General features: G+C 53.2%; 8 protein-coding genes across 8 annotated transcripts; 5 read left to right on the plus strand and 3 right to left on the minus strand.

Annotated features, from left to right (window-relative positions):
• Positions 1 to 155: 155 nt before the first annotated feature.
• On the minus strand, positions 156 to 1,785 carry J4E92_006610 (uncharacterized protein; the record flags this gene model as incomplete). Its single annotated transcript, XM_051497977.1, has 3 exons — positions 156 to 707; positions 760 to 1,173; positions 1,222 to 1,785. 3 exons carry the CDS (start codon positions 1,783 to 1,785, stop codon positions 156 to 158), a joined length of 1,530 nt encoding a protein of 509 aa, XP_051351703.1.
• Positions 1,786 to 2,776: 991 nt separating this feature from the next.
• Positions 2,777 to 4,728, plus strand: J4E92_006611 (uncharacterized protein; the record flags this gene model as incomplete). Its single annotated transcript, XM_051497978.1, has 2 exons — positions 2,777 to 2,956; positions 3,010 to 4,728. 2 exons carry the CDS (start codon positions 2,777 to 2,779, stop codon positions 4,726 to 4,728), a joined length of 1,899 nt encoding a protein of 632 aa, XP_051351704.1.
• Positions 4,729 to 6,564: 1,836 nt separating this feature from the next.
• On the plus strand, positions 6,565 to 7,406 carry J4E92_006612 (uncharacterized protein; the record flags this gene model as incomplete). The annotated part of the gene is made up of 2 exons (XM_051497979.1): positions 6,565 to 6,756; positions 6,810 to 7,406. 2 exons carry the CDS (start codon positions 6,565 to 6,567, stop codon positions 7,404 to 7,406), a joined length of 789 nt encoding a protein of 262 aa, XP_051351705.1.
• A 9,471-nt stretch (positions 7,407 to 16,877) lies between these two features.
• Positions 16,878 to 17,738, minus strand: J4E92_006613 (uncharacterized protein; the record flags this gene model as incomplete). The annotated part of the gene is made up of 1 exon (XM_051497980.1): positions 16,878 to 17,738. The coding sequence occupies one exon, from the start codon at positions 17,736 to 17,738 to the stop codon at positions 16,878 to 16,880; it is 861 nt and encodes a 286-aa protein (XP_051351706.1).
• Positions 17,739 to 19,230: 1,492 nt separating this feature from the next.
• On the minus strand, positions 19,231 to 19,535 carry J4E92_006614 (uncharacterized protein; the record flags this gene model as incomplete). The annotated part of the gene is made up of 2 exons (XM_051497981.1): positions 19,231 to 19,389; positions 19,440 to 19,535. 2 exons carry the CDS (start codon positions 19,533 to 19,535, stop codon positions 19,231 to 19,233), a joined length of 255 nt encoding a protein of 84 aa, XP_051351707.1.
• Positions 19,536 to 19,713: 178 nt separating this feature from the next.
• Positions 19,714 to 20,327, plus strand: J4E92_006615 (uncharacterized protein; the record flags this gene model as incomplete). Its single annotated transcript, XM_051497982.1, has 5 exons — positions 19,714 to 19,716; positions 19,765 to 19,803; positions 19,855 to 19,888; positions 20,000 to 20,100; positions 20,163 to 20,327. 5 exons carry the CDS (start codon positions 19,714 to 19,716, stop codon positions 20,325 to 20,327), a joined length of 342 nt encoding a protein of 113 aa, XP_051351708.1.
• A 524-nt stretch (positions 20,328 to 20,851) lies between these two features.
• On the plus strand, positions 20,852 to 22,291 carry J4E92_006616 (uncharacterized protein; the record flags this gene model as incomplete). The annotated part of the gene is made up of 8 exons (XM_051497983.1): positions 20,852 to 21,035; positions 21,090 to 21,097; positions 21,143 to 21,375; positions 21,540 to 21,667; positions 21,714 to 21,948; positions 22,003 to 22,125; positions 22,179 to 22,213; positions 22,266 to 22,291. 8 exons carry the CDS (start codon positions 20,852 to 20,854, stop codon positions 22,289 to 22,291), a joined length of 972 nt encoding a protein of 323 aa, XP_051351709.1.
• A 701-nt stretch (positions 22,292 to 22,992) lies between these two features.
• J4E92_006617 (uncharacterized protein) lies at positions 22,993 to 24,536 on the plus strand (the record flags this gene model as incomplete). Its single annotated transcript, XM_051497984.1, has 2 exons — positions 22,993 to 23,319; positions 23,373 to 24,536. The coding sequence occupies 2 exons, from the start codon at positions 22,993 to 22,995 to the stop codon at positions 24,534 to 24,536; spliced, it is 1,491 nt and encodes a 496-aa protein (XP_051351710.1).
• Between the last annotated feature and the right edge of the window lie 619 nt (positions 24,537 to 25,155).

A 25,155-nucleotide genomic window follows, 5' to 3' on the forward strand; every position in this document is an offset into this window, starting at 1 on the left:
TAGTGGCCCCGCTGCTTCAAGAACACCTTCCTATTCTGCTCCCAGGATGCGACTGACTAACGGCAGCAAGCGTGCGAAAGATGCGATTGACACGATGGTATTCAAAATACACATTATTGTATGTACTAGATAATAACGACGTTGGCGACAAGGACCTAATACTTAAAGCCGCCTGCCCTGGTGCTCCACAAGCCCTTCGGGTCAACACTCTTCTGCAATGCCTTGAACTTGTTGTAATCCTTGTAGCTCTGGAAAACTGGCTGGTCCCACATGGCATCGTTGATAAATAATGGCATGTACATGTCGCTTGGCATACCCGCTTCTGCTATCCATTGAGGCACGACCTTGTCCAACCAAGCCGTCAATTCCCTGGCGATGCCAAACGCAAGACCGTCGTCTGTGGGCAAGTTCCACGCTCCTTGGTAGATTAGGATGATGCGGTCAGGGTCGGAGGACGAAAGTCCCATGGCGTTTCCGCCCTTGGACTCGGACATCTTTCCAAAGCGGGATGGAAGAGGTTGGAAGTCAACGCTGAACTGGATAGCGCGAACGACAGGTAGGGTGTTGAGGAAGATACCAGTGAGTTCAGCAAGCTTGTCGCGAATCTCCTTGTACATCTGAGGCCGGGATGCAATGTATGGGACAGTGTAAGTACGGAAGAATGCGCGGGCGTTCAAGAGTCGGACTGGCTCGCCGTTCGCCTTCAGCTGAGAATTGTTAATTCTTGTACGGCACATTGAAGTTAGATTATAGACTTACTAGCTCAGAGTACTTTTGTGTCTTGGGTAGACACAAAGGGTTGACGATCTTGAAGAAATCGGCGAACGGACCCGATGTAGGTGGCTTAGGGTTGTCGTAAAAGGAAAAGAGGATTTTCGTCTTGATTCCAGCTGCGACTACGAGGTCCGTGAGAATGATGGCCGCTTTGGGGTCTTCGGCACCGTGTGCCATGAAGTTGTGCAAAGCAGCGTATAGCGCGTCGGATTTTGAGTCGTCGAAGACGCATGAGCCACCCCAGACGTCGCCCATGTGATGGACTTTAGTCTTGAACTGGGTGACAATACCGAACTGGCTACCGGAACCACGCATAGCTTGCGCAAGGTCGGGATGCTTTGCGGCGTTGACGTTGACGACAGACCCGTTCGCCATAACAGTCTCCCATTCGATGATGTTCTATCGCTTGTTAGCATAGCTGTCCTTTGCATATAGCGGAAAACTGACATCGGCTGCAAGACCCTCTTGAGCACCGAGGAATGAAAGACCTCCACCCAGCAGCAGACCAGCGACACCGACGAGACCAAGTCGTCCTCCAGCGATTGCCACGCCGCTCTTCTCAAGGTCGCCAATGACGTCGTTCCATTCGCCTCCCGGTCGGACGTATGCAACATCTTCTGCTGCGTCATACGTCGCTCCGACTAGATTGGTCATGGCGATGAGAACACCGTCTTGGACCGCAGCATGTTGCTTGTTTGGATCGTGACCTCCGCTCCGTGTAGCAAGCTTGACAGTCGGGTACTTGTTCAAGATCTTGATAGCAATAGACACATCTTGGGCAGAGTCTGGTTGAACAATGCATGCAGGATCGACTTCGCGGAGATTGGTAGCCCAGTACTGTTGCGTCTCATGTGCGTATTCGAGCTTGAGAAGTCCCGGAGTGAGAACTTTTCCTGGAAGAGCATTGTTGATTTCGTTACATGCTTTGGTAGTGGCCTCTGTGGGAATAGCAAAGGCGGATTGGGCTCCTAACAGGAGAGTCGCAAGAGCGAGGGAGACGAACTTGTCCATGTCTAGAAGTGAATGAATGTAAGGAACGAGGGAAAGATGGACGAAAGCGCAGAAGAACGAACGCAGCCTACAGACCACCTCTTGATGAGCGACGTGCCTTAAGTACTACAATGTGGGCTTCTTCGACGTTAGGTTTAGCTGTCCCCGGTCTTGGTTCCAGACGCCATGGCAGCCATGCAGAGAGCAGCACATGTACACAAGCTGGGGAGAACCATGGCTAGGGCAGGTCGCGTGGAAGAATCGTAAAATACGGCAAACCCCCTCCAATGGCGACGCATGAAATCAGGAATTGAGTGCAGATCATGTGTGAGTCCCTGCGAAGCTTACGGCAATGGGCCCGACATTTGAGGGGAATCGACGCACACCGTCGTAAAACTATATGGTTTGCTTGAATGGGTATTTAGCCTGGATAGGATAAGGCGAGCCCAGTATTGGAAACGGTACTTGAGTGCCGAATTGCAGGACTGGCAGTCTCGGAACCCGAAGGTTTGTCAGACAAGCAGTGCGTATAATTGTCATCGACGGTCATGGTGGGGTGCGCTGATGGTGGGACCGAGTCCGAGTCCGACCTCAGGGGAAAAACACGTCTGTGGCATTAAACTTCTGGGCCATGCGAAACGAGAGTCACGCACAGATACGCTAGAGAAGTATATGTATGTCGCTTGTAATCACGATAATTGCTGAAGCGCGAGTGGAGGTGAAGCCGGGTGCAGGCGGATGCAACGATGGTGATGATGCGAGAAGGACACGAAGAGGCTGCATGCACGGCTGTGACGGGCTGGCTGAAGGTGGACGTCGTCGTATCACGTCGACATTGCATGGAGTCGTGGCGGAAGGATCGGAACGCGTAGGTCCGTGCTTGTTCGGTTGCTCCTTCTACCTCCTACCTGGGCATCGGAACCCAGGGATAAACAAACAGTGGCCGACAAGCTCACAACGCCGCCGCATCCGACGACGCCGCCGGTAGCCGACGACGACGGCTGCACTCACCATGGACTCGTACAATCTCAAGACGGCGTCGACGTACATCAACAACCTGCTGCTTGCGCGGGGGTTGTTGCGCAATGGCACGCCCATTGAGTTTGCGCATCCGTCGAGGGGAGAAGGGGGGAAAGAGGCCACCATGGCCCAGATCATCAACCTGGTGCACGACCTGATATTGAAGCGCGATGTAGGCACATGCACGTTTACGTTCTGGTGGAGAGGGTCCTAATGAGCAGATAGCGCGACCAGGAATACCGCGAATCCAGCGCCGACACGCTGCGAAGCCTGCGCGCCGAGTCGACGCGCCAGACGGCCGCCCTCGAGAAGCAGCACAACCGCAATGCCGACCTATCGCGACAGCTCTCGCTCGCCCAGGCGCAAGAGCAGTCGGCGCGCAAAGCCCTGCACACGGCCGAGTCGTCGGCGCGGAAGCTGCGCGCCGAGATGCAGCGCCTCAAGACGACGGTCGACCAAGTGCGCACCAGCTGCACCAACGACGTGCGCAAGCGCGACAAGGAGATTGCACGGCTCAAGAGCCACCTGACGAGCCAGCAGCGCGGCAACAAGACGGGCCTCGTCGGCGCCAGCATCACCATCAACCCCGGCAGCACAGGCTTGGGCGCCGCCACGGGCCATGCGCGCGACGAGTCGCCCAATGTCGACGACCCCGAATACAGCCTGAAGCAGGAGACGACCGAGTTCTTGACGCAGCTGAGCCAGAGCTTGAGCGACGAGAACGACAACCTCATCGGCCTCGTGCGGAGCGCCCTGGTGACGCTACGAGAGCTACAAGGCATGCCCGAAGTCAATCGCAAACAAGACGCAGACGACGCCTCGGTCGCGGGCGACGAGCAAGACGACACGCAACAGGACATGCTGCACACGCTGCCTACCGACTACGAGACTCTCGCCGACGACATGGACACGGTCTTGGACAACCTGAAGAACCTCCTCACAAATCCAAACTTTGTAGCAGTGGACGAGGTCGAGATGCGCGAGGAGGAGATACACAGGCTGCGGGCGGGCTGGGAGAAGATGGAGGCTCGGCTGCGCGAGTCGTTCCTCCTCATGGACTCCTGGCGAAAGCGCATGACCAATGGCGACACCATCAATCTCGAGGAGCTTAGGATGGGACTAGGATTTGGCGAAGGGTTCGAGACGGTCGACAGGGAAGGATTCTCCGTGATCGATGAAGAAAGCGAGGCTGAGGAAGCTGCAAGCTCAGCCTTAGAAGAAGACGTGGACAATACAGAAGAGCAAGAGGAGGCGGTCTACCTGCCCTCACCCAAGCCACACGCGAGACCAGACAAGACAACCGGGCCCGATGTCTTCAGCATCAAGTTGCAACCCAGCCAGCCAGCGCTGAGGGAGACCAACGGCAACAAGTCGCCCAGTCGATCGCCCCGCAAAGTCGCCTTCTCAGCGTCCATACCGAATACACCGTCTCAGGTGGACGGAGAGAACGCAGACACGTCTGGGATAGATCTAGTCGATGCGGAGAAGGTTAGTCGGCCAACCTCTGCAGCCAAACCGCCTCGTTCAGAAGAACGAGCGTCAAGACCAACAAGTCAAGACAGACCACGCCATGTACGTTGTGACATCTTTCCCTCTACGTCCACTCCCTCCACATCCTCCAGCCCATCAGCACGACACCCATCCCTCAACAAATCTGACAATCTACGACAGACCAAGAAGCGCTTGTCGAGCCCACGTGCCCATCCCGACGAGCGATCGCCGAAGCTATCGGTCCAAGACAAGTTACGAGAGGCCGCGGAAGCAGCCGCTGTAACCGACGGAGACATCTCCACCAAGAAGTCGGACGAAAGCACCGAAGTGTCCGAGGAAAACCCTAAGAAGCGGGCACCTAGATCTCCCGTCAAGACACGAATCAGTGGGAGGCCAAAGAGGAGAAAAAGCACCTTGACGCCAGAGGAGCTGGCAAATCTTCTAGGCTGCTAGACTAGGTTGGAGCATGTGCGATCCTCACGATGGCACCGTGAACTAGGACTTGATAGCGACTCGAGGCAGCATCGGCGGCTGGTCATGCAAGATCATGCCATCAACTGGCTTCCAGTTATATGCGAGGCTTGCATGTTGAGGAGTCGGTCGGTGGAGTGAATGATGGGCGTGACCCATGCTCTCCCCATTGGGTAGGTCATAGATGCCAGTGCGTTTGTGGCCCTTATGCACTGGGTAACGGCGCGTATCCTGAGGCCCTCCTCGGCTGGACTATCAAGTCTCGCCAGGCCCACTCATGAGCTCGCACAGGTTCGGTCAATGCGCGACTGTGAACGGTCTTGATTTTGAAGGACGTCCATGAGAAATGACCTACCTCATCGTGCGAATGGGCCATGGCACAGCAGCAACACAGCATCTCCCCTGCTTCTTGTGTGCCCAAGGGGCTGCGTATCCGACGCAGTGACATGCCTTGGTGGAAGTGCTCATAGTCGGGCATCGATAATGTTATCGTCTTCGGTCGCTTCGCGTACCTGAATCCTCCCGCCCGCCCGTCATTCCTCCTGACAACTCTGCACTCGAACAATCTCCAGTCTTCACATGCACCTTTGCACATCATCACGAGAGACACCGGTTTTCCTCCACATGGCGCACATTGTGACCGCAGTGTGGCCGTAAAATTCGCTCGCTCCGCCTCCAGCATTCCTGAGGTTGGTGATGTGGTGTTGTGGTTGGACGGCGTTGCAAGCCACTAAGTTTATTAGCCGCCCATTGTCCTCATTCGGGACATTAGGTGATGGATGATATGAGCACAGCTCCAGTGATTGGGCAGAAGGCGAGATGCGGATGCAGAATGGCTGTAAATAGGTCTCTATGCGGCAGGGAGGATAGCTGCAGCGCGATCAAGGTAGCAGCCTTGGAAAGCAAATTTCTCTGCATCTGTCGTCAGCCCTCGAGCCACAGTTCCCCCGTCGAAGATGCACTGTTATGCAGTGTGACAGGCGATTATCTGCACCTTGCACATCCCGGCATCACATGGCTCACCTGTTCTCTGCTGCTCATTGGTGTGGTGTTTTCACCCCAAGCCCGTGCGCTACGTGACGGCCCACTTATGTATTCCCCGCCCGCGTTGGCGAATGAGGGCGCAGAAGCAAGACGCCCGGCTACACACGTCAAGCCCGCCCACCACTCCCGCTTCACCATCAAGCGCTCGCCGTACATTCGATAGACTGCTCTCCACACCCGCTACCAGCTTACACCCTGCGAACATGGCGTGTCTACGCAGCGCAGGTAATCAATCGCTACCGGGTGCAGCGAGACCTGGCCCATAGTTGGCGTAGTGCAATGTGCCGGCCTGCCAGCCCCTCGCTAACGCCCAATGGTCGCTCAGCAGCTGTGCGATGCTGTGTCTATAGATAAGTAGGCCTGGCGCCGCTCACATCTCGTCTTTTTTTCTTCAGCAAGTGTGTCAAGTTCAGAGCTGTTGTGTTCGTCTTTTGTCTATTCTTTTTACCCCTCCCCTTCTCCCCCTCTACTCTCCAGGCCTGGTGCCATTTAATTCCCACTACCTCACCGTCGACCTTTATACCCACCCTTTTACAATAATCCAATTCTTTGTGGCCGGTCCACTTTCACGTAATACACAGTTCTACTTGCTCGAAACGAACTTTCAAACTCACAACGACAACGCAATACTCGCAAACCTTTACGAAACTCTCAACACACAGCTTCTTCAGCAATCTTGACGTCTATCCATTAGTTTGGCATCGGACGAATTTGAAAGAAACGACTACATCATAATACCAATCTTTACAACAGAAAGAACGAAACAACTTCACAATGGCCGCTATCCAGCTTAACTTCACTCTCCGCACTTCCTCCAACTGCAAGACCGTGCACTTGCTCGGCTCCTGGGACGGCTACCAGGGTCAGCTCCCGCTCTCCAAGGACCCCAAGAAGTCCGGAGGCTGGGTCGGATGCTTCAAGTTCCAAGGACAGACCTTGAAGCAGGGACAGCGCTACTGGTACTACGTATGTCTCTCCTCTAGCACTGCATGGTGAACTGGAAGCTAACATCTGCCCAGTACATCATCGACGGCTACCACGTCTCGCACGACCCCGCTAAGGACCACACCACCGAACCCACCACTGGCCGCAAGCTTAACATCATCGACATCCCCGCTGCCAAGTCGAGCTCCAAGACAACCACCTCCAGCTCAGACCGCAAGTCCCGCCGCGTCTCGACCGCCACCATCCCCAAGGGCCGTGGCCTCAGCCCAGAGCGCATCGTCGCGCCTAAGCCCCAGCGCCCACACGAGACCCGCCAGGTCATCAACACCCAGTACGACAAGACCACTCTTGAGGACCTGAACCGCCGCTTTGCCAAGCAGCAAATCGAGGAGTCGTCCGACGACTCAGACTACGACTCCGACGAGGGCTCCGACGTTCCCTCGCTCACCAGCCGCTCCACCAACAGCTCCAGCCCGTCCAGTGTCAGCTCTGGTAGCTCATGCTGCACATGCGAACGCTACGGAATCACCCGCGCTGGTGACCGCGTCAAGCTCGACTGCGGTGGTGCTCGCTGCGGATACTCTGATGACTCATCTGACTGCTCCTCCGAGGACGAGTACGTGTACGAGGAGAAGACCACCCGCCGCCAGGGTGTCGTCATCCGCTCCTAAGTGCCTCACTACCTTCCTGGATACCATTGTTCCGTCATCGACACCTGCATCCTTGCATCTTCTACCGCAGTGTGCCGATGCGCCTTTTCAACCTCTTTCTTCTGTGCATATTATGATTACGAATCTTCTTTCTTATCTTGTTCTATCAACTACGACCGGCCTCATGTTCAGAGGCTGGCTTCCGCTCTTTGGAATATTATGACGGGTATTATTGCTGCTGGTATGGGAGCTGCCCATGGGTTTTATGCTGGGGGGAAACGAGGCAACTGCCTGCACCTTACGACAATGGCTTAACAAGCCACCCAGAGAACACGCTAGATGTTCTCATCGTGCCAATGCACGCTCATGTAGTCTATAGTTTACTAAATCTACGGATCCGCATGCGCTCGTGCGCGGAAAGATACATCACTTTTTAAATATGCACCCTGAGTGACTTCGAGGCATTGTAAGCGGCAGGGTGCATCGTGGCCTCGTCAGGTCCAGCTGTCGCAGCTTCCCCACGTTCGTTGAGGGGTAACTGCCTAGCTCAACAGGTTCAGGTCACCGTTCTGACGCGACACCATCATCTTCATTGCCTCTCTTGGCCCGCTCTATTACCAACACAACAACGCCACCTCTTTGGAATCCACCTACCCCATCGGTCTTGCCATTTCTAAGACCCCTCGTCTGAAACCTGATCTTTGCCCTTGCGCACACCATTATGGAAGCCACTGAAAATGACGCCAAATGTCAAAAATGTCAGTTGAACGGAATTCGCCTAAAGACAAAAGGTATAGACACTGAAGGCTTTTTTCGATGGGACGACGCCTCTCTTTTTCTCCATGAGCCCTGTCCAAAATGCGACAATACGGAGCTGGATCCCTCGTTACGCTTGTGCGAGGCCTGTCGTCACTTCCGTATCTGGCATTTGCTCACCTGCCGTGGCCAGATGGAATGGGATGGTCTCCTCAAACACTGTCACGAAAGCCAGGGGCATTGCGACTTCTGCCATTCCGTCATCTCAGCTGCGCAAGACTCTAGTAGAGGATATGGAGGAACTCTGAACCTTCAAGATGCCGACAGCGTCAAATTCGTGATTCGTAGTGACAGTGGCGACGGACTCGTGCGCTGCATTCTCTACATGTTATCCGCCATCATCAATGGCAAAGAAGAGCCTTTTGCGGGCGACCACGAATATATCGTAGACACCATAGACCGACCTATTGATCGTGCCTTTTTCGATGCAGGGGTATCATCATCCTCTGTGCCAGAGAAAAACACCAAAGCATCAATGTCGCATCTCCATCCTTATATTGACTGGAGCCAACACCGGACTTGGTTCGGAAGCCTACCATTACTGAGATCATCGGAGGAGAAGCCTGGAGGACTGTTCTTACGACAAGCACTCCAAGACGTTCGCGTGGTAGATGTTGTGGATGCGTGCATCGTACATTTACCTCGAGAAGCCGAGTACGTTGCCCTGTCGTATGTATGGGGACCAGACTCCGCCAAAGACTTTCGGACCTTGCGCACCAATTTGCGCGACCTTGAAACCCCCGGTAGCCTGGATAAGATTGACTTGCCGTCGACAATATCAGATGCCATCACAGTATGCAGACAGCTAAAACGTCGATTCCTATGGATAGACCGACTTTGCATTATACAAGACGAACTTTACGCGGAAGCAATCCAGTTAGAGCAGATGGCAAGTCTATACCACCAAGCAGCCTTGACAATTGTTGCAGCTGCAGGTTCCAATGCAGCACATGGGTTACTGGGAGTGAGCCGCGCGAGGGAAGAGCAAAAGCAACTGAAGTTTCACAGTGGCCTCCAGCTGGTAAAACCCGCCCCAGACCTCAAACAGGTCTTACGCAAGACCACATGGAGCAGTCGTGCTTGGACATTTCAGGAGTATCTGTCATCAACGACCATGATGTTCTTCACCGAACATGGACTTTACGTTGGTCACAGATCGGAACCCGGCTCGATTGAAGTGTACGCCGAAGCACCCGCGGTACACCAATCCACATATGACCGACTACAAAATCCGTTCGACGCATGTGAGACATACACGGCCAAGTCGCTTACGCACTCATCGGATAGACTGCGTGGTTTCTCGGGAATACTGTATGCGACCCATGGCAATAGAACAACGTACGGAATGCCCATCGACGATTTCGATCGCAGTGTTCTGTGGCGACGACGAGGATCGAAAATTGAACCAAGAACCCAGGAACAAGAGGACGACATGCCCACATGGTCTTGGACATCGGTTGGAGGACCCATAGAGTTTTACCAGAGGTACTGTTATTTGTACAGCCTTGCTTACTGGGGCAGGTTCCTTTACGACGAAGACAGGGTGGTGAAGGTTGTCATTGGACCATCGAACCGAACATGTCACCTTGAAAGAGAGGGGAAAGAGCACGCTGTAGCCGCGCTTGCATGGTTGGCTGGCTGCGTGCGCTCAAAACCACCAGCCTATCTCAAGATCGACTGCTCGAGTGCGGAGTACGAGAAACGTCTCGAGGAGAGATGGTGCGATGATGATCCCACCGAATACTGGAGAGATGCTTTTCGCGAGTATAAAACGGATGAGCTGTTTGAGAGCGTCCCTGGTAATCTCTCATATAACACTAGACGCATCATAGTGCACACACAAAAGGCTTCCTTCACCCTGGATCGAAGTAGCCGAATTGGAAGCGACAAGTCACGAGCATCTGAACACCCAGGGAATGCCACGATCATGATTCGCAGCAAGGGCCTGGTAGCAGGTGCTGTAGAGCTCGACGAAGACCTCATCGATAGCACCGGAAGCCGAGAGATTGATTGTTGTGACGTGGACCTGATTGCACTCTCAGTAGACCCTGGGAGTCATAGATTCCCGCCAGTAATGCCGTGCTTCGATTCGCCATCTGACAGCTCGTCGCTCAGCGAGTTCTTTGGATGTGTGTGCTCGTCAAACGGGACCATCGATTTAGAACCGGAAGCACATCTGGTAGAGTGTCCCAAACACATGGATTTCGATACACCCAGCCCTTACTGTGAACTACTGTCTCCCAACGACAGATTTGCTCCTGGGCAGAGACAGACCGAGAAAGCAAGGGCGTTTGTTAAGCACTGGGAGGGATTGAGCTATTTTGGCATCGACGGTAATCCTATTCACGATTTAAAGTGCATACCTGAGTTGTATGTAATGGCAGTTGCGCTGGTTCCAGTTCAAGAAGACGGCGACGTCATATACCGGAGACTGGGCATTGGAAGGGTTTATCTGAAGAGATGGGTTGAAGCATCGCCGAAGTTCGAGACAATTGTCCTGGAATGAGGTGACTCGGATGTAGTAGCTTGGTGTCTACTAGGACCTTCAAGTTGCCCTAGTAGATCGGTCATGAAAGACGCTGCTTTGGGCAAGCTTCGATTGGATGCGCTGCTATAGCACCTTGGCTTAGTTCTGGAGCGTAGCTAAACGGAGAGAACAAGAGATTGCGGGAAAAATGCTTACTGCCATCGAGAAAAGTTGTATCTTAGAAGAATACACTAATTGGTATTGGGTCCATGTATTACGAGTATTGTCACCTAACGAATGAATCGTCACTTAGTCCCTCAATAACACATGACCACGCCTTGCTGCAAGGCCGCCTGCATCCCTAGCAAGATGCTCCAGCCCCATAATCAGCCTCCGTTCTACTGCGCCGCTGGCTTAGAATGAATACTACGCGAGAGCGTTTGCCCCTGGCCGGATCCCGCTCGCCACGATGGAAACGCCCACTAAGCCTTATCATGGGTTTCCCAGAAGAGGCTCATGTGGAGGCAGTGACTGATTAAAGTGGGGCATGGAGTGGTTGGTGGGTATGCGAATATGTGCCAGTGTACGCTAGTGCAGCGCTTGTAGGGGCAGGCTCACGTAAGGCGGGATTTGGTGCCAAGGCGATTGGGTTTGAAGAATATGATTGGTGCGCGGTGTGGATGCCGAGGTTACCAATATCTTTTCGATGGGTTGATGAAGCCAGTCGGTACGTTTAATCCTTCGATCATCTGGGGTAGGATACTTGTTTGATGCTGGAAGGCCTAAAGAATGCAGAGCTGGGGGCTGAGTACTTGCTGGTCGGTGAACGTGGGCGTAATGATTGTCTGGACTTCCAGAACAGTGCGATGGTGAGTAGGTCTATGAGTATTGGAGCCAACCTGGACGAATGAGGACATTAGGATGCCTGATGACCAGATTAGGCAAAACAAGCAGTGCCAATGCATCTCGAAGTATTAGCCTCGTCTCCAATCATATGTACAACATCGAGCTTCCAATGGTAACATGTTCTGTAGACTTGGAGCTAATGCAGGGGTCTTTCGTGACACCAGCGTGTTGGTGACGGTAGATTCGGGATGGCAATGGATCCACGACCCGTCTTGCCGCAGTGGATCAACAGCCGACTACCCAGCGTCCTCGCGAGCAGTCCACAAGGCTGAATCGATGTCTCGGCAGCGTCCGTTCGGGAGCCTCTCGGCTAGGACGCATCTTATACCCGATCTAGTGCACAACGGCTCAAGGTCGATTGTCGGAGATGACCAACAGGGGAAGGGTTGCGCCAAACGCGCCTAAGGGGTAATGCAACCTGGCTTGAAATGTTAGCTCATGAGAAAGATCTGGGTCTATGAAGCTGGGCAAGCTGATAGGCGGAGCACTAGGAAGCTTTAGAGATACGATACCATGTTGGCTCGAATCTGGAGAATGGGCTTCCTCGACCCCAACTAGCAGCACTAGCATGCCGGAAATATTGGATACCGCACAAGAATATAGCATTGTCATGTTGAGAGCAAGGCGAGCAGATGAAGGCATCGAGAAAATCCAGCCAACCGGTGGTGAGAAGCAATGGATGCCTAGCTTTCAAGCTATGACTGTAGAGTTGCCACGCAAGCCTCAATGCACGGATACGAGGATGGGAGACTTGGATCTATCCAGCGGCAGTCGCGGTACCGTTGGCTACGGCAATGTGACCCCTTCGCCCTGCGCCTAGCCTACGCGTGGTCCGTTACAGGGTGGATTCGTGAGCTTGCAGCGGAAGCAACGGCCTTCGTGGGTCATGACGAGGTGCATCGCCTTCACGGCACCAACGGTATGTAGGGATTCCGATGGACTGTGGCGCAATGATCCGACTCGCCGAGACTTGAGAATGCCGGATGTCGTTCACCGGCGACGTCGGAAGCGGCCGGGGTGTGAGTCGTCCTGCAAGCACCATCGGGGCGTGGTCGCGATCTAGATAGACTACACATTTGTGATACGACAACTGAAGTGTGGGGTGGGGAGTAACGGTTTCTACACCGACGGATAAGGCGAGTTTTAGGTGTATACTTTTCGTTCTGCTCATGGAGATGGCGGTGACCCTTGAAGTGGCACGTGCATGGGCCGCCAAAGGTGGGTCTGCTTGGCGAAGATGACGTCTCACTGAACTCTGTATGCACTTGCGAACACGCTACGATGCTTCATTCTATCACCTAGACCTGAATCATTACGACTACATACAACAAGTTCTCGTGTTGACTCAACTCAATTATCGGGGCTGAACGGGGCGAATTTCTCCGTCTAGGAATAGTGGGCTTCATTGGGGTGATGCCTTGCACAAGGCAGACTCAAATGTGCTCGTAAAAATAGCACAATGACATTGAAGCTTAACGCTACGATTGAAGTAGAAACTGTGAGTAAGGAAACCATACGACGTGGAAAATTGAATCTGCTACTGATGTAACAAAGAGCGAAGCAGTTTGGTGTTGCCCGAAGCATGCGCAACACGCCAATTCTTATCAAGACTCCCATATCCTCGTGATGTTGCAGTGCGGACTCAAAAGAAAAACGCCAATTCCTCCTTCCTTCCCGTGTTCCCATGTTCCATGCGTGTAACCCATCATGTCGATCCAAACCCTCTTAAACTCCATGGTAATGCGTGTATCGTCGAAAGTGTGAAATGATGCGAACGTAAAGTGGCTGAAGATACAGCACTGAGTAACCAGCTCGAGAAGATAGTTGTGTGTTAAAGTGAGCAAACGGCCTGGCGATGGAATGATAGCCTGTCTTCGCAGCTGAACGTGAGTTGTGGACATACAACCTCATGCATTCATCGTAGGTATGCCGGAGAAAACCCGCCGCTACCATAGCCGGAATCTGGGAGAACACCGGCATGGTAGGCTTGAGGTCGATGGTGGCTATGAGAGCTGCAGGCGTAGCCTACGAGAACTGTCTTCTCTTGGATCCCATGTCCTCGTTGACCATGGGCGGCGCATGGATCGATTGCGTGTTTGTAGTATAGGCACCGGCAGACCGAATAGCGCTCAATGACTTGATAGCACATGTCGAGAAGTGTGTGGTTGGGTATATCAGTGCCCAAATGTGAAATAGCCCGGGGAAATTGAAGATGTGGATAGCGTGAATGCCAACGATATGGTACAAAAGAAGATGTGTTGACAAGAGTGAACTGAGACTTGTAGTGATGAATCCTGACTCGACGTGGCAAGCGGTAGCATATATAGCGATAGGCGTGAAGTCTACTCGGACGCATAGGCCAGTGTGGGTCACCCGGTAGGCATCGTTGACTACCCGCAGGTCCGTCAGGCAACGGGGACCAAGTGTAGGGATGAGTGCACAGTCAGCCGGACGCTGCTAAGATGGGATTCCCAGAGGCAACTAACACAGCCATCGTGGCCGTTAGCTTGTTGACGGTAGGGAAAAAGGTTTGGTCTTGACATCCAGCAGGGGTTGGTAGTTCGCTTCTTGGAGGCTCTCTGCTGTTGTGCATGGTACATCCCATGTTCTAATTGGTCAGTGGCCAATACCATCTAATATTGCCGGTTCGCTGAGCACATCAGTAGAGATTTGAACGGGGCGCGCAGCAAAGCAGAGCTGTACAGGGTGTGGAAGCGCAGTAGAAGCTAACCGGGGCTGCAAAACCCCTGTAGCGCGCGGACCATGTGAACGTGCCACGATACCGCACAAGAGTTCATGTTCAAATCGGTACGTAGTGTACGAGGTGGGTGTCACGATAGCTGCGTGACTCTAATCGTATCTGACAGCCCGCTTAGTCCCAGCCACGTTCCCTGATATAGCGATCGATCTGTTGGTAGGCAAGGAGGGGCAGTGTCATTTCTGACGTAGATTACTCAGGTTCGGGCCTCTTCGCGGACCACGGCGGTTTCGCTGGAGAAGTATCGTTTGGGCAGTGGCGCCTGTCGCGCGGGTCGGAGCTGCTACCGAGCAAAAGGTTTAAGGTGAGAAGAAGAGTGCGTGGGCAGGCCGACGACGCGGAAGTCGAAGCTGGGGTAGGAAGAGGCACGTGCGCGTCTTTGCGCTCCAATGAACGTGGAAGTCTCCGTTGCGGGGCAATTAGCAGTACAAAGTATTCTTGGTGCTTCCGCCCTTTTCCATCCACCACACTCCAATGAACCAGGTTTACTCAATCGCAAAGCCGATTACTTTACATGGCTGCGCAAGCTAACGGTCTTCACCAACTTCCCATTGAAGTCCATGGGCGGGACTGCCTGGAGCTTCAGGCTGACCAGCTGAGTGCTGCCTGGCGACCTATGGGTCGACGCCAGAGCTACGTCGACGATTCGAAAACAGATGCATATCCGCTTCTCTCATTGGTCACATTCCATGACTGAGTAACTTTCTGCATCTGTCGAGCATGCAAAGTTCCTTTACCTACGTCAAGTGTTTGAGTACACCGCTGATACAATCAGATGCGGATAGCTTCAAGAGCTTCCATCGCGTCATTATCATATCGAAACACCCTCGTCTACCCAATGGCTATCCTCTGGTTGGTCCAGTATTGCGTCCGATCCCCTGTTAGGGCTGAAGACCCTGCCACTGGCTTGTTACACGGCTCGAGGCTGACCTGCAACGTTCGACAATCATGCAGCCCTATGCACCCTCCCGTTTCCTGGGAACACGTGGTGGCGGTCAGTATGTCGGATGCAGCACCGCCTACGTTTTCATTTGCGGTTACCGGTCGCATCTCCAATAACCTTGACGACCATCATCCTTTGCATGGCCGCAAGCGCTTTGGAAAGTGTGCGTGTCACACCGGCCCCATGCCATTGTTACTTGTTTCAGTAAACGAAAATGTAGGTCCGCAGCAGTCATCAGAACTTTCGGCCCCCAACCCTACAACTGGTCCACCAAAAGACGGGCATGATGCAATCGTGCTTGTCTTATTTCATCCGGTCCGCTCAAGTCACTGTGTGCTCGTAATTGTACAGACAGCTTTGTCCGACTTCACCTCCAGGATATCCGTTGAACGTTGCGAACACAACTCAGCTAGCGAAGGGAAGAGGTGACACCGTAAAATGACTGCGGGCAGCGAACGCAGGTCCGACCGTACCTGCGACCAGCGCACGTACTGCCATCTACCTTTAGGTACCAACCAAAATAGAGTGACACCGTTGTGCGAGGCCCTGCGCTGCGCGGGGTGTCCATCTCCTTGAGCAACGCAACGCTAGCAGAGTCACGATGACCTGCCGAGGCATCACGATTGGTATGTAGAAAATGCAGCAGCATTCATGGAATAGGTTAGCCAAAGAACAAAGATGCTATATTCTCAACGCCACCAAGCTGACAGAGCAGCCTTACTACCGATATATCTCCGCGCTTCGTAGACCTATCGCGCTCCACGGATGCGCCCGTACAAACAAGCGAGAAGCGCATGTCCGGGCAGACCATCGCTTCATATGCTCCTAAGTAGCAATTGTACGATGTGCCACTTCACCGCTCAGACCCCGCGTCAGCTGACTTACATGCGCGCTCGAATACCCCACGCACCATCTCGCCCATCGTTCCCGCAGATACGGTACCAGGCGAGTGTCTCGGGACCTGTAACGATGTCGGCACTGCCTAGTTATCACTCACCGGAAACAGGGCGAAGATATATCCGGTTGCTGTTCGTATGTTCTTTCGATAGCATTGGATACGATATCCCACTTGCATCATTCTATACATGGTATACACCGCCTTCTTTATCTCCAAACGTTCGGTTGCTCCTCCGCGTGTTGGTTCCACGAAGTCACAATAACCTATGAGTCAGTAGCAAGGCGTCACTGTTTTGACCGGAATCATTGTACGCAGGACGAGCAACCCAACATCGTTCGTTGCCCGAGGCGACACGAAGGAATCACGACAGGGTTAACAGCTTATAAAGCTTACGATAAGTCACAGTGGAGATTCACCTGTTCCTTACAGCATATCCCAACAACGGGCAAACGTCCTGTTCGAAAATGTGAGGGTCTATTATTGAGTGATACGTATAAAGGTCCTCAACGCAGATGAAGCCAAACAATCAACTTGTGGGTATATCCATATCTTCCACCAAGCCTGGCGGGATCAAATGTCCTATCCAGACAAGAATCCCGCTGAACAAAGAAAAATCCCCCAAACGCCCCCGGTGTTCTTCTAAAATAATCGTAACGTCGTCATATTATACATCTCCCATCCATGAAGTCGAGCGTTGCTTGGTCTTACATCAAGACTCCAGCCAACACCATCATGCCAACGGCGTAGTATCCGACGTACTTTCCGGCACTCAAGCTTATAGCTCCGCTTTCGTCAGTGCCACCAGGCGCAGTGGTGCCTTTCTCAAGGGTACCATTTAGAACAAGAGACCTGGTGCCATTGACATCAGAAACGGTGACGAGGGTCTTGTTGAGTGCGGCATAGCTGCCGTTACCGACAAGATCGTTGAGGTATTGCTGGTCGTCGTTCTCGTCGCATCCACAGACGAAGTCCTCTTCGCACAAGCACACTACGGGAAGAGTCTCATTGCGGCCCTGCGTTTGGCGTGTCCACAGTGCGCGCCGATCATTGTCGTTGTCGTCATCGTCGTTGGTCGCGGACTGGTTGTAAAAACGGTAGGGGTTGTTGTAATAGTAAGGGTAGGCGCTGTGGAGCCACAGGCCGGGCATGATGGCCACTACGAGGGCTACTCCAATCAGAGGAGCGGCGACGAGTCCCTTGGGCGTTCTCGAACCAGCGGTGTAGGGTGTTCGAGCACCGCCGCCATAGAATTGTCCACCGCCGAAAGTGCGCGGTCGACCTGATCCAGCGGAGGATAGGCCACCAGCGTTGGACGAGGGTGATGTACGTCCTGAAGAGCCGCCACTGCCGCTTCCTCCACCCGAGCGACTGCCACCGCCTCCGCCACCACCTCCACGGCCACCGCCTCCCTTGCGACGCTCTAGTGTGTGGTCTGGTGAGACGATCTCGGAGGGAGGAACAACCCGTCGCTGTTCGAGGACGTTGAGGGCGTTGGATTCGGGTATCGAGGCGGCGCTAATTACTTGTGCGGCAACGAGGCCGGTGAGGATTTGTGAGAACTTCATGATGAAGTTGATGTGTGACGGTGATACAGGAGAATCGCGGATGTAATTTGCGACACCAGATGTCGGGTCGAGGTAATACCGATAAAGCTACAGGGATGTGATAGTAGTGTGGTATGAGAAAGCAAAACGTGAGATGTTTGCAGTGTGATTGTGTAGCGGAGTTGCTAGGTATAGGGTAGGATCAATGTACGGGTTTGTGAAGAGGCAGGCGTGGGTCTTTAATGTTGTGCTGGCGCAAGACATGGGTTGCACAGCCCTGCGTCATCAAAGAAAGCCTGGGGCAAAGGGTAAAGCTTAGTCGGTTGCGACCCGCCACCATACCAGCCAAGCTCAACGCCATAATCTAGCAGGCAGTTGGGTGCCTGACCAGTTGTTCCCGATCTGACCATGCTATAGGCTAAATCACATTGATCTTTGTGGCTGAAGCATGCGATTCCTTTGGGCGCCCGTTGATATACGCCGTAAAAGCGCCGTTGATCTGCTCGAATGGGCGCAATGCTGCACAGATGCCTGACACATTTTGGATACCTTCTCATTCTCGACCACAACCTGAGTCTGTCCCTGAAAGTCTTCACTGTAGAATATTCATGACGTGCAAATCGATCAAGTGCATCGAATTACTCAGGGTATATGACCTCATAGTTGCTGATCTGCCGAGGCACTAAACGAGCCTCCCGAACCAGAGGTGTGGCCAAACGCATCACAGACTGGATGACCAACAAACCAGAGAGCAAGCTCTGCCGAATATCCGATTGCGCCTCGATGTGGTTTGCTAGCGGGAGGCATTGCAATCGCTATGAATCACTACCATGGAATCTCGTCATTGGTGCGCAAATGTGCTCTGGGCATACGGCGCGGAAACAACGAACGCCAAGAACGCAATCTTGGGTGTGTGTGACTGCACGCATCAATGTGCGCGAACCATAACAATGAATGTTGTGTCTTGCATGTATGGATCTCGAAGCGCATGATGCTTTGTTGGCACAACCCGGTATTGACAATGGGCAGCATCGTGGCAGGATTAACGACAGGACCGGAGTAAAAGGCTTGGCAATTGTGACGGAGTATCATCGTACTGCGGTGTAGGACGCCTAAACGGTAAACGATGCTTCGTGATACTTGGATAATGGCCGCACCACATGCTCCATTCCTCCGCCGGCCTGCTTCTTCAGTAAAGCTCTTTGTTGTCCGTCGAGCGCCTGGTCCTCATTGTGAACAATTTCTACGATATAATTGTTGATTTGTTCGCGCGACCCTACATGTTGTTACTGCACATGCGAATGGAGTTTCCGCATCTCGAGCCGTTGATGGGCCACCGATAGTCGTAGGGCTATGTATACGCCGGTTCCTTGGTCTGGGTTCAACGGTGGCGCAGCCAGGGCACATGGTAGGCCTGGTACTTCGTGACCGTATCTGCGGGCAGCAAGGCTGATGTGGCGCTATGCCTATGAGTTGCCGGGCTTTGCGCAGCAGACATGGTCTACTCGGGCTATCATCGTGCTTGCGGTGGTGGTTCAGCGGGGCCTCCATCCGACACTGTCTGATATTTCCTGTATTCCTGCTCGAGTTCTCTCTGCATCTCGAAGTCGGCCTGTCGTTCGCGCTTGACTCGTTGCTGTTCGAAGTCCCGGATGACGCCCATATGCATTGCCTGATACAAGTTAGATAATTTCTGGACCATGTCCGTTCCGCAGTACTCACGGCTTTGTCGTTCCTCTGCGACCAGTGCACAAATGCTACGGTACCGATTGCGGTGACGCACGTAGTCGCCAGTGTGATCTGCGACGCTCGAGACATGGCGGGGACCGTGGAGTAGAGGCGAAGTTGGGGACGGGGCCTTGTGTAAAGTTGGAGCGGCTTCTCTGCGGGTGGGAGCTCGGGCCTTGGAGCTCGTTCCGCCAAGTCGACGGCTGCATCGTGCCTCTCCGCAACTCTACCCTGTGACAACCAACATCCCCGCAAATCAGCACTCAAGATGGTGAGGACATCAATATTAGGAAGCTGGAGCGAACACTGACAGCTGCAGTCCGCCCAAAACTCCGCGGGAATCCAGACCCTGCTCGATGTAAGGCAGCGCAACCCACTACAACCTCCGCATAGCTCACACTGCACCTAGGCCGAGCGCGAAGCTCAGAAGATTGTTCAGCAAGGTATTTCAGCACACAAGCTTGCCTGTTCGGGTAGTCGCTAACCACTCACCAGCAAGAGAATGTAAACACCGCCCGACGTACCCAGCCGCATCAACACTCTAACCGACCCAGACCGTACGAAGCGAGTAAAGGACGCCCGAAACGAAGCACAGAAGGAGATCGAGGACTACAGAAAAGAGAAGGAGTCCGAATACCAGGAGTTCGAGAAGAAAGTGCGTTGGCCGAGACGACCTACTATACGCGTAACGGAAGTGGGAGACTAACAATAGCGCAGCACAGCTCAGGCAACCAGAAGGCTGAAGAGGACGCGAAGAAGGACACAGATGCCAAGGTCAAGGAGATTGACGAGATCGGCAACAAGTCTGGCAGCAAGGTCGTCGACCAGCTCATCGAGGCCGTCGTAAACGCGCACCCCAAGCCACCGGGCAAGCAGGACTAGAGCGCCAACACAAGTGGTGGGACGAAGCGTGGGGTCAGACTGGTGCGATGCTGTTGAGGAGACATATGAAGAAGAGCGCTCCTTGTACATGATCTTTGACGGGCCCGAGACAGTCAAGGTCGATCTATCGGCCTCGAACATACCAACAATAGACGATATGCTGCGAGTTTGGTGAATGGATTACAGTTCAATATGCCTTTGTCTTCTAGGCTCAATAGTCAAGTTGATATTTATCCGTGACATGCGTTCCAGTCTTCCAAGGTCACCAACCCGACACTCTTGTATAGCCCATACAACTGCATTGGTGACTTCCTAGAAGTATGCATATGTACTATGTTCTTAACCTCGCAGGTATGGATAGCAGACTAAATGCTTATATCTTCCGTTGTTGCTGCACCTCTCTACTCGTTGCGGACCCTGGCCCACGTTCGTCCTAGCTTCCCGAGGGCCTACGTCACTGCTGTGGAACTTTATCGCTCGAGCATCAACGCGTCCCCAGACTGCAATACAATGCGCTGCACCCAATGATACGAATCTGTGCTCGAGCGACCATTCGCTCGTCTGTATACAGAACCACATCATGTACACTCTCACCAATAAATGTGACACGCCAATTCAGCAGCTCGCAATGTCGCAAAGAAGACCCGCGCATCTCCGACTTTGGTCGCGAGATTGTAGATGAGTTTGCCGTAATGCGCGAGAAATATGGTATGCCCATGCCACTATCAAATTCAACTTCTGGAAGTAGCTAACGAAAAGTAGATGCACCTGTATGTGCTTTCGTCCTTCGCACATCGCACCCCTGACCCTTCCAGAAACACACCATAGTCCTTGCACACGGTTTGCTAGGCTTCGACGAACTACGGCTCGCAGGACAGTTCATACCTGGCATACAATACTGGCGGGGCATCACAGATGCGCTGGCGCACAAGGGCATCGAGGTTATTGTGGCTGCGGTCCCGGCCAGTGGCAGTATCGAGGCGCGCTCTGCGAAATTGGCCGAGAGCATTGCGCTCAAAGCGAAGGGAAAGCAGGTCAACATTATCGCGTGAGCCGCATTGACCCAATGAGATGCTGCATAGCAGACCACTGACAATTCATAGACATAGCATGGTATTGGCACATTGACATGGTACAACAATCAGTGACTGACCTCTACTTAGGGGTAATCAGTGCCTACACCCACGCAGTGCAGTCACTAAATACACGTAGGGGTCTCGACTCACGATATATGATCAGCCAGCTCCGGCCGACTGACTTCAAGATTCTCTCGTTGACCACCATAGCCACTCCACACAGGGGTTCTGCTTTTGCAGACTACATGTTCGAGACGATCGGTCGTACGTCAGTGATACCTCTTGAATGCTTCTACTAAACTATTTCTAGCACGCAGAATCAAACGCGTCTACAGTGTTATGGAGTACTTTGGTCTTGAGACTGGTGCCTTCTCCCAACTCACGCAAGAGTACATGAAGAATAACTTCAATCCCAAGACGCCAGACATACCTGATGTCAAGTATTACTCATATGGCGCATCTCTCGAACCCACTCGGTGGTCCGTCTTTGCGCCTTCCCACAGTATCGTCAAGGCAAAGGAGGGCATCGACGATGGCCTGGTCAGGTGCGTGGACGGCTGGCGTTTGGTACGCTTAATGACAACTAACCACGTTGATAGCGTCGAGTCGAGTCGGTGGGGCGACTACAAAGGCACCTTGATTGGTGTAAGCCATCTCGACCTGATCAACTGGACGAACCGGCTGAAGTGGTTCTTTTGGGAGCTTACGGGCAGCAAGCGCAAGTATGAAAGCAACGCTCACAACGACTGCTGAACTTGAGCTGACCATGATGTAGCTTCAATGCCATTGCATTCTATCTTGACATATGCGGTCAGTAGCTCTGGTCCAAACTTTGGTGACAGATCACTGACACAGATCACAGATATGCTGGCCAAAGAAGATCTGTGAACTTGCCAGATGCACACCAACAAGTCGCAGTTGTGGATGCGTTCTGGTCCTCCTGTATCTGACGTCTGAGCAAGCTTGTGCGTCGTCGTGGAATTCAGCTCCGCCCTTTGAGAGAAGGCTATTGATTAATGAGCCTCAGCTGAGGAAGCGTTGCGCCCAGTCACACGACGCGATGCTCATGTAAGACAGGGGTCAGCTTCAGCCCGGAAGTGCGGCTATGGCTGTGGCTGTGTCCGGCACATTGTCCGAAATGGGCACATGGCATGCCGAATATGTACACTCAAAGTTTAAGTAAATACGCAAAAAGAAACTCTCTTCAGGGTGCAACCTTGAGCGTTGCCGCAGAAGCCGTGCAAGAGAGTGGTTTGGGTGATCGTTGCGTTGAAAAGCCTTCGCGTTGGGTTATGACGTTGGGGACGGACCCTGGTCAGGCAGAAGGAACCCCGCGGGCATCCGTTCTGGAGATGCCCAGCCCGCATCGCAAACACTCCCACGACATGACACGCGTTCCCCAGGCTTAGCCGCTGCATCACCGACTGACTTCATGCGCTAAATTGATCGTCTGCTCCCCAGCTACAACCTTTATCCTTGACATGTCGGTTCACTTCTACAAGCTTCGCGACTACCCGTTTACTTAGCCACCCGGTGCCTGGAAGCAACATTGAAATACTGGCCACTAATCCTGAACGCGAACCTTCAAGATGATCGTCAACATAGTGCTCGAGAACCCTCACGAGCACTACACCAATCTCGACGTCATCCAAGGCAGAGTCCATCTGCGGGTGCCGAATCCGACCAACATTAGCAGCATTATCGTGAAGCTAGAGGGCGAAAGCAGGACGCGACTGCTGGCACCCATACACCCAAACAGACCAGACAAACAGCGACCAGTGCTGGAAGTCCACAAGTTCCTGTACAAGACACAGGTGGTGTGGCCGACAAATGTGCGCCCCGAAGATGTCGCCCAGAATCCGAAGGCAGCCTTCACCATCAACGCCGGGTCCTTTGAGTACCCGTTCCAGTTCAAGGTACAACGCGCAATACACGTCAACATATCGCATATAGCTAACAACCCTCTCAGCTTCCTCTCAATACGCAATGCCAGCAGACGAATAACCCCATCTCCAACGTTTCCTTTTCGAACGCGATACCCGAATTCGCAAAGACTCCGACACAACACGTAAAGGCGACACTACCTCCTACACTGGGTGGATTTCCGGGGGAGGCAGAGATACGATACTTTGTCAAGGTCACAGTAAACAGACCGCAGTTCTTCAAGGAGAATCCCAGGGCAATTGCGAACTTCAATTTCCTTCCGATTGAACCTCCGAGACCCGACAAGACAGACGGCGAGGCGTATGCGAGGCGACAACATGAGTTCCTTGAGAATGCTCCCAGTGTAGCGGCAGGCAAACGAATGAGCTTCTTTGATAGAAAGAACTCGACAGGAAGTGCTCCGCCATCACCGACGACAGGCAGTGTGCCACCTCGGATAGCCATTGATGCCCGATTGCCTAATCCTGCCATTCTCACTAGCAACCAAGACTTACCGCTGAGACTACTTGTGAAGAACGTCAGCGCGCGCACAAAGAACATATATCTGCAGATGCTCCAGATTGAGCTGATAGGGTATACCAAGGTACGCGCGCATGAGGTGTCACGGACAGAGTCGAACAGCTGGATTCTGTGCTCTTTCAGTAACATGGCCATTCCCATTGGAAGTCCTTCTGACCCTCTGGATACGGAAGTGCCCATTAATGCCGAGTACTGGTCTGGGAAGCCGGTACCCAATACGGTGCCACCCACCTTCACGTCCTGCAACCTCGCGCGTTTCTACGAGTTGGAGATACGTGTTGGCGTTGGCTATGGGAGCTACAAGCACGGTGAAGATCAGCTCATTGTCTTACCCCTCAGACTACCAGTCAAGGTCTACTCGGGCATCGCGCCACCCAAAGCACTCCTGGAAGGTGGTTTCCCTGCAGACAAACCCACCACACTTGCCCCACCGCCCCAAGCAGCTGCTCACACACCAACAACGCCAACACAAGGAGGTTTCAACGCATCTAACGCGTCTTTTGGGCAGCCAGTACAGCCCCAGCATGCTCCCGCTTATGACGATGCGCCGCCGAGCTACGAGGACGCGATTGGACAGGATCTTCCCCCGATCAATGGGTACAGAGGTAGTTACCAGCCCCCTCCTGCACCCGAAGGCGCGCCTAGGTTTTCCGACGAAAAGAGACGATGAAGACGTATACTACGCCTATGTTCGTTTCTACAGCCTGAAGTCTAGCTGCTGTGCACCCTGAGGATTACACTACGTGTTTGTCGGTACATCAACACGAATCACCGCCAAAGCCTTCCATGGACACCATATAATGGTTACCACCTGAGAGGAAACGAATTCCTCTGTAAACGTCAAGGAACAGGGCTATGCCGCGGATCAGCACCCTGGACGCGTCGAGAAGTGGCGATATGGTAGGGGATGAGCGAGTCTAGGCGGGCGACATGCGACCAAGAAGAACCTTTGGGCCGCAGCGAACGGCCTAAGAAGCATGCGTGCTGCAACCGAAGTGGGGGGCATGCAGCAGTTCTATGGCGGAGGTTGATCTCTTTCTACCCAGTAATCACCCTTGCTAATAGCTTTTCTGTAGTTATCGGCGGAGCAATCTGAAACAGTATATTGTAGCATGGTGTATGTCGCAGGCTTTTCCTCGTTACAGTTGGCTTTAATACCGAATCACTATGTAGCTCAATGTAATCATTCAAAACGTTTGTACGTCTAGACGGCAGTCTTGGATAGATGTGTTCAGGTGCGGGGCATACCGTGTGACCGGTGAAGCTACACGGCAGATCGGTGGAGAGCG

Source organism: Alternaria infectoria (genome assembly GCF_024043175.1).
Source record: "Alternaria infectoria strain BMP 0036 chromosome Unknown scaffold_10, whole genome shotgun sequence".
In the NCBI taxonomy this organism is placed as follows: Eukaryota; Fungi; Ascomycota; class Dothideomycetes; order Pleosporales; family Pleosporaceae; genus Alternaria; species Alternaria infectoria.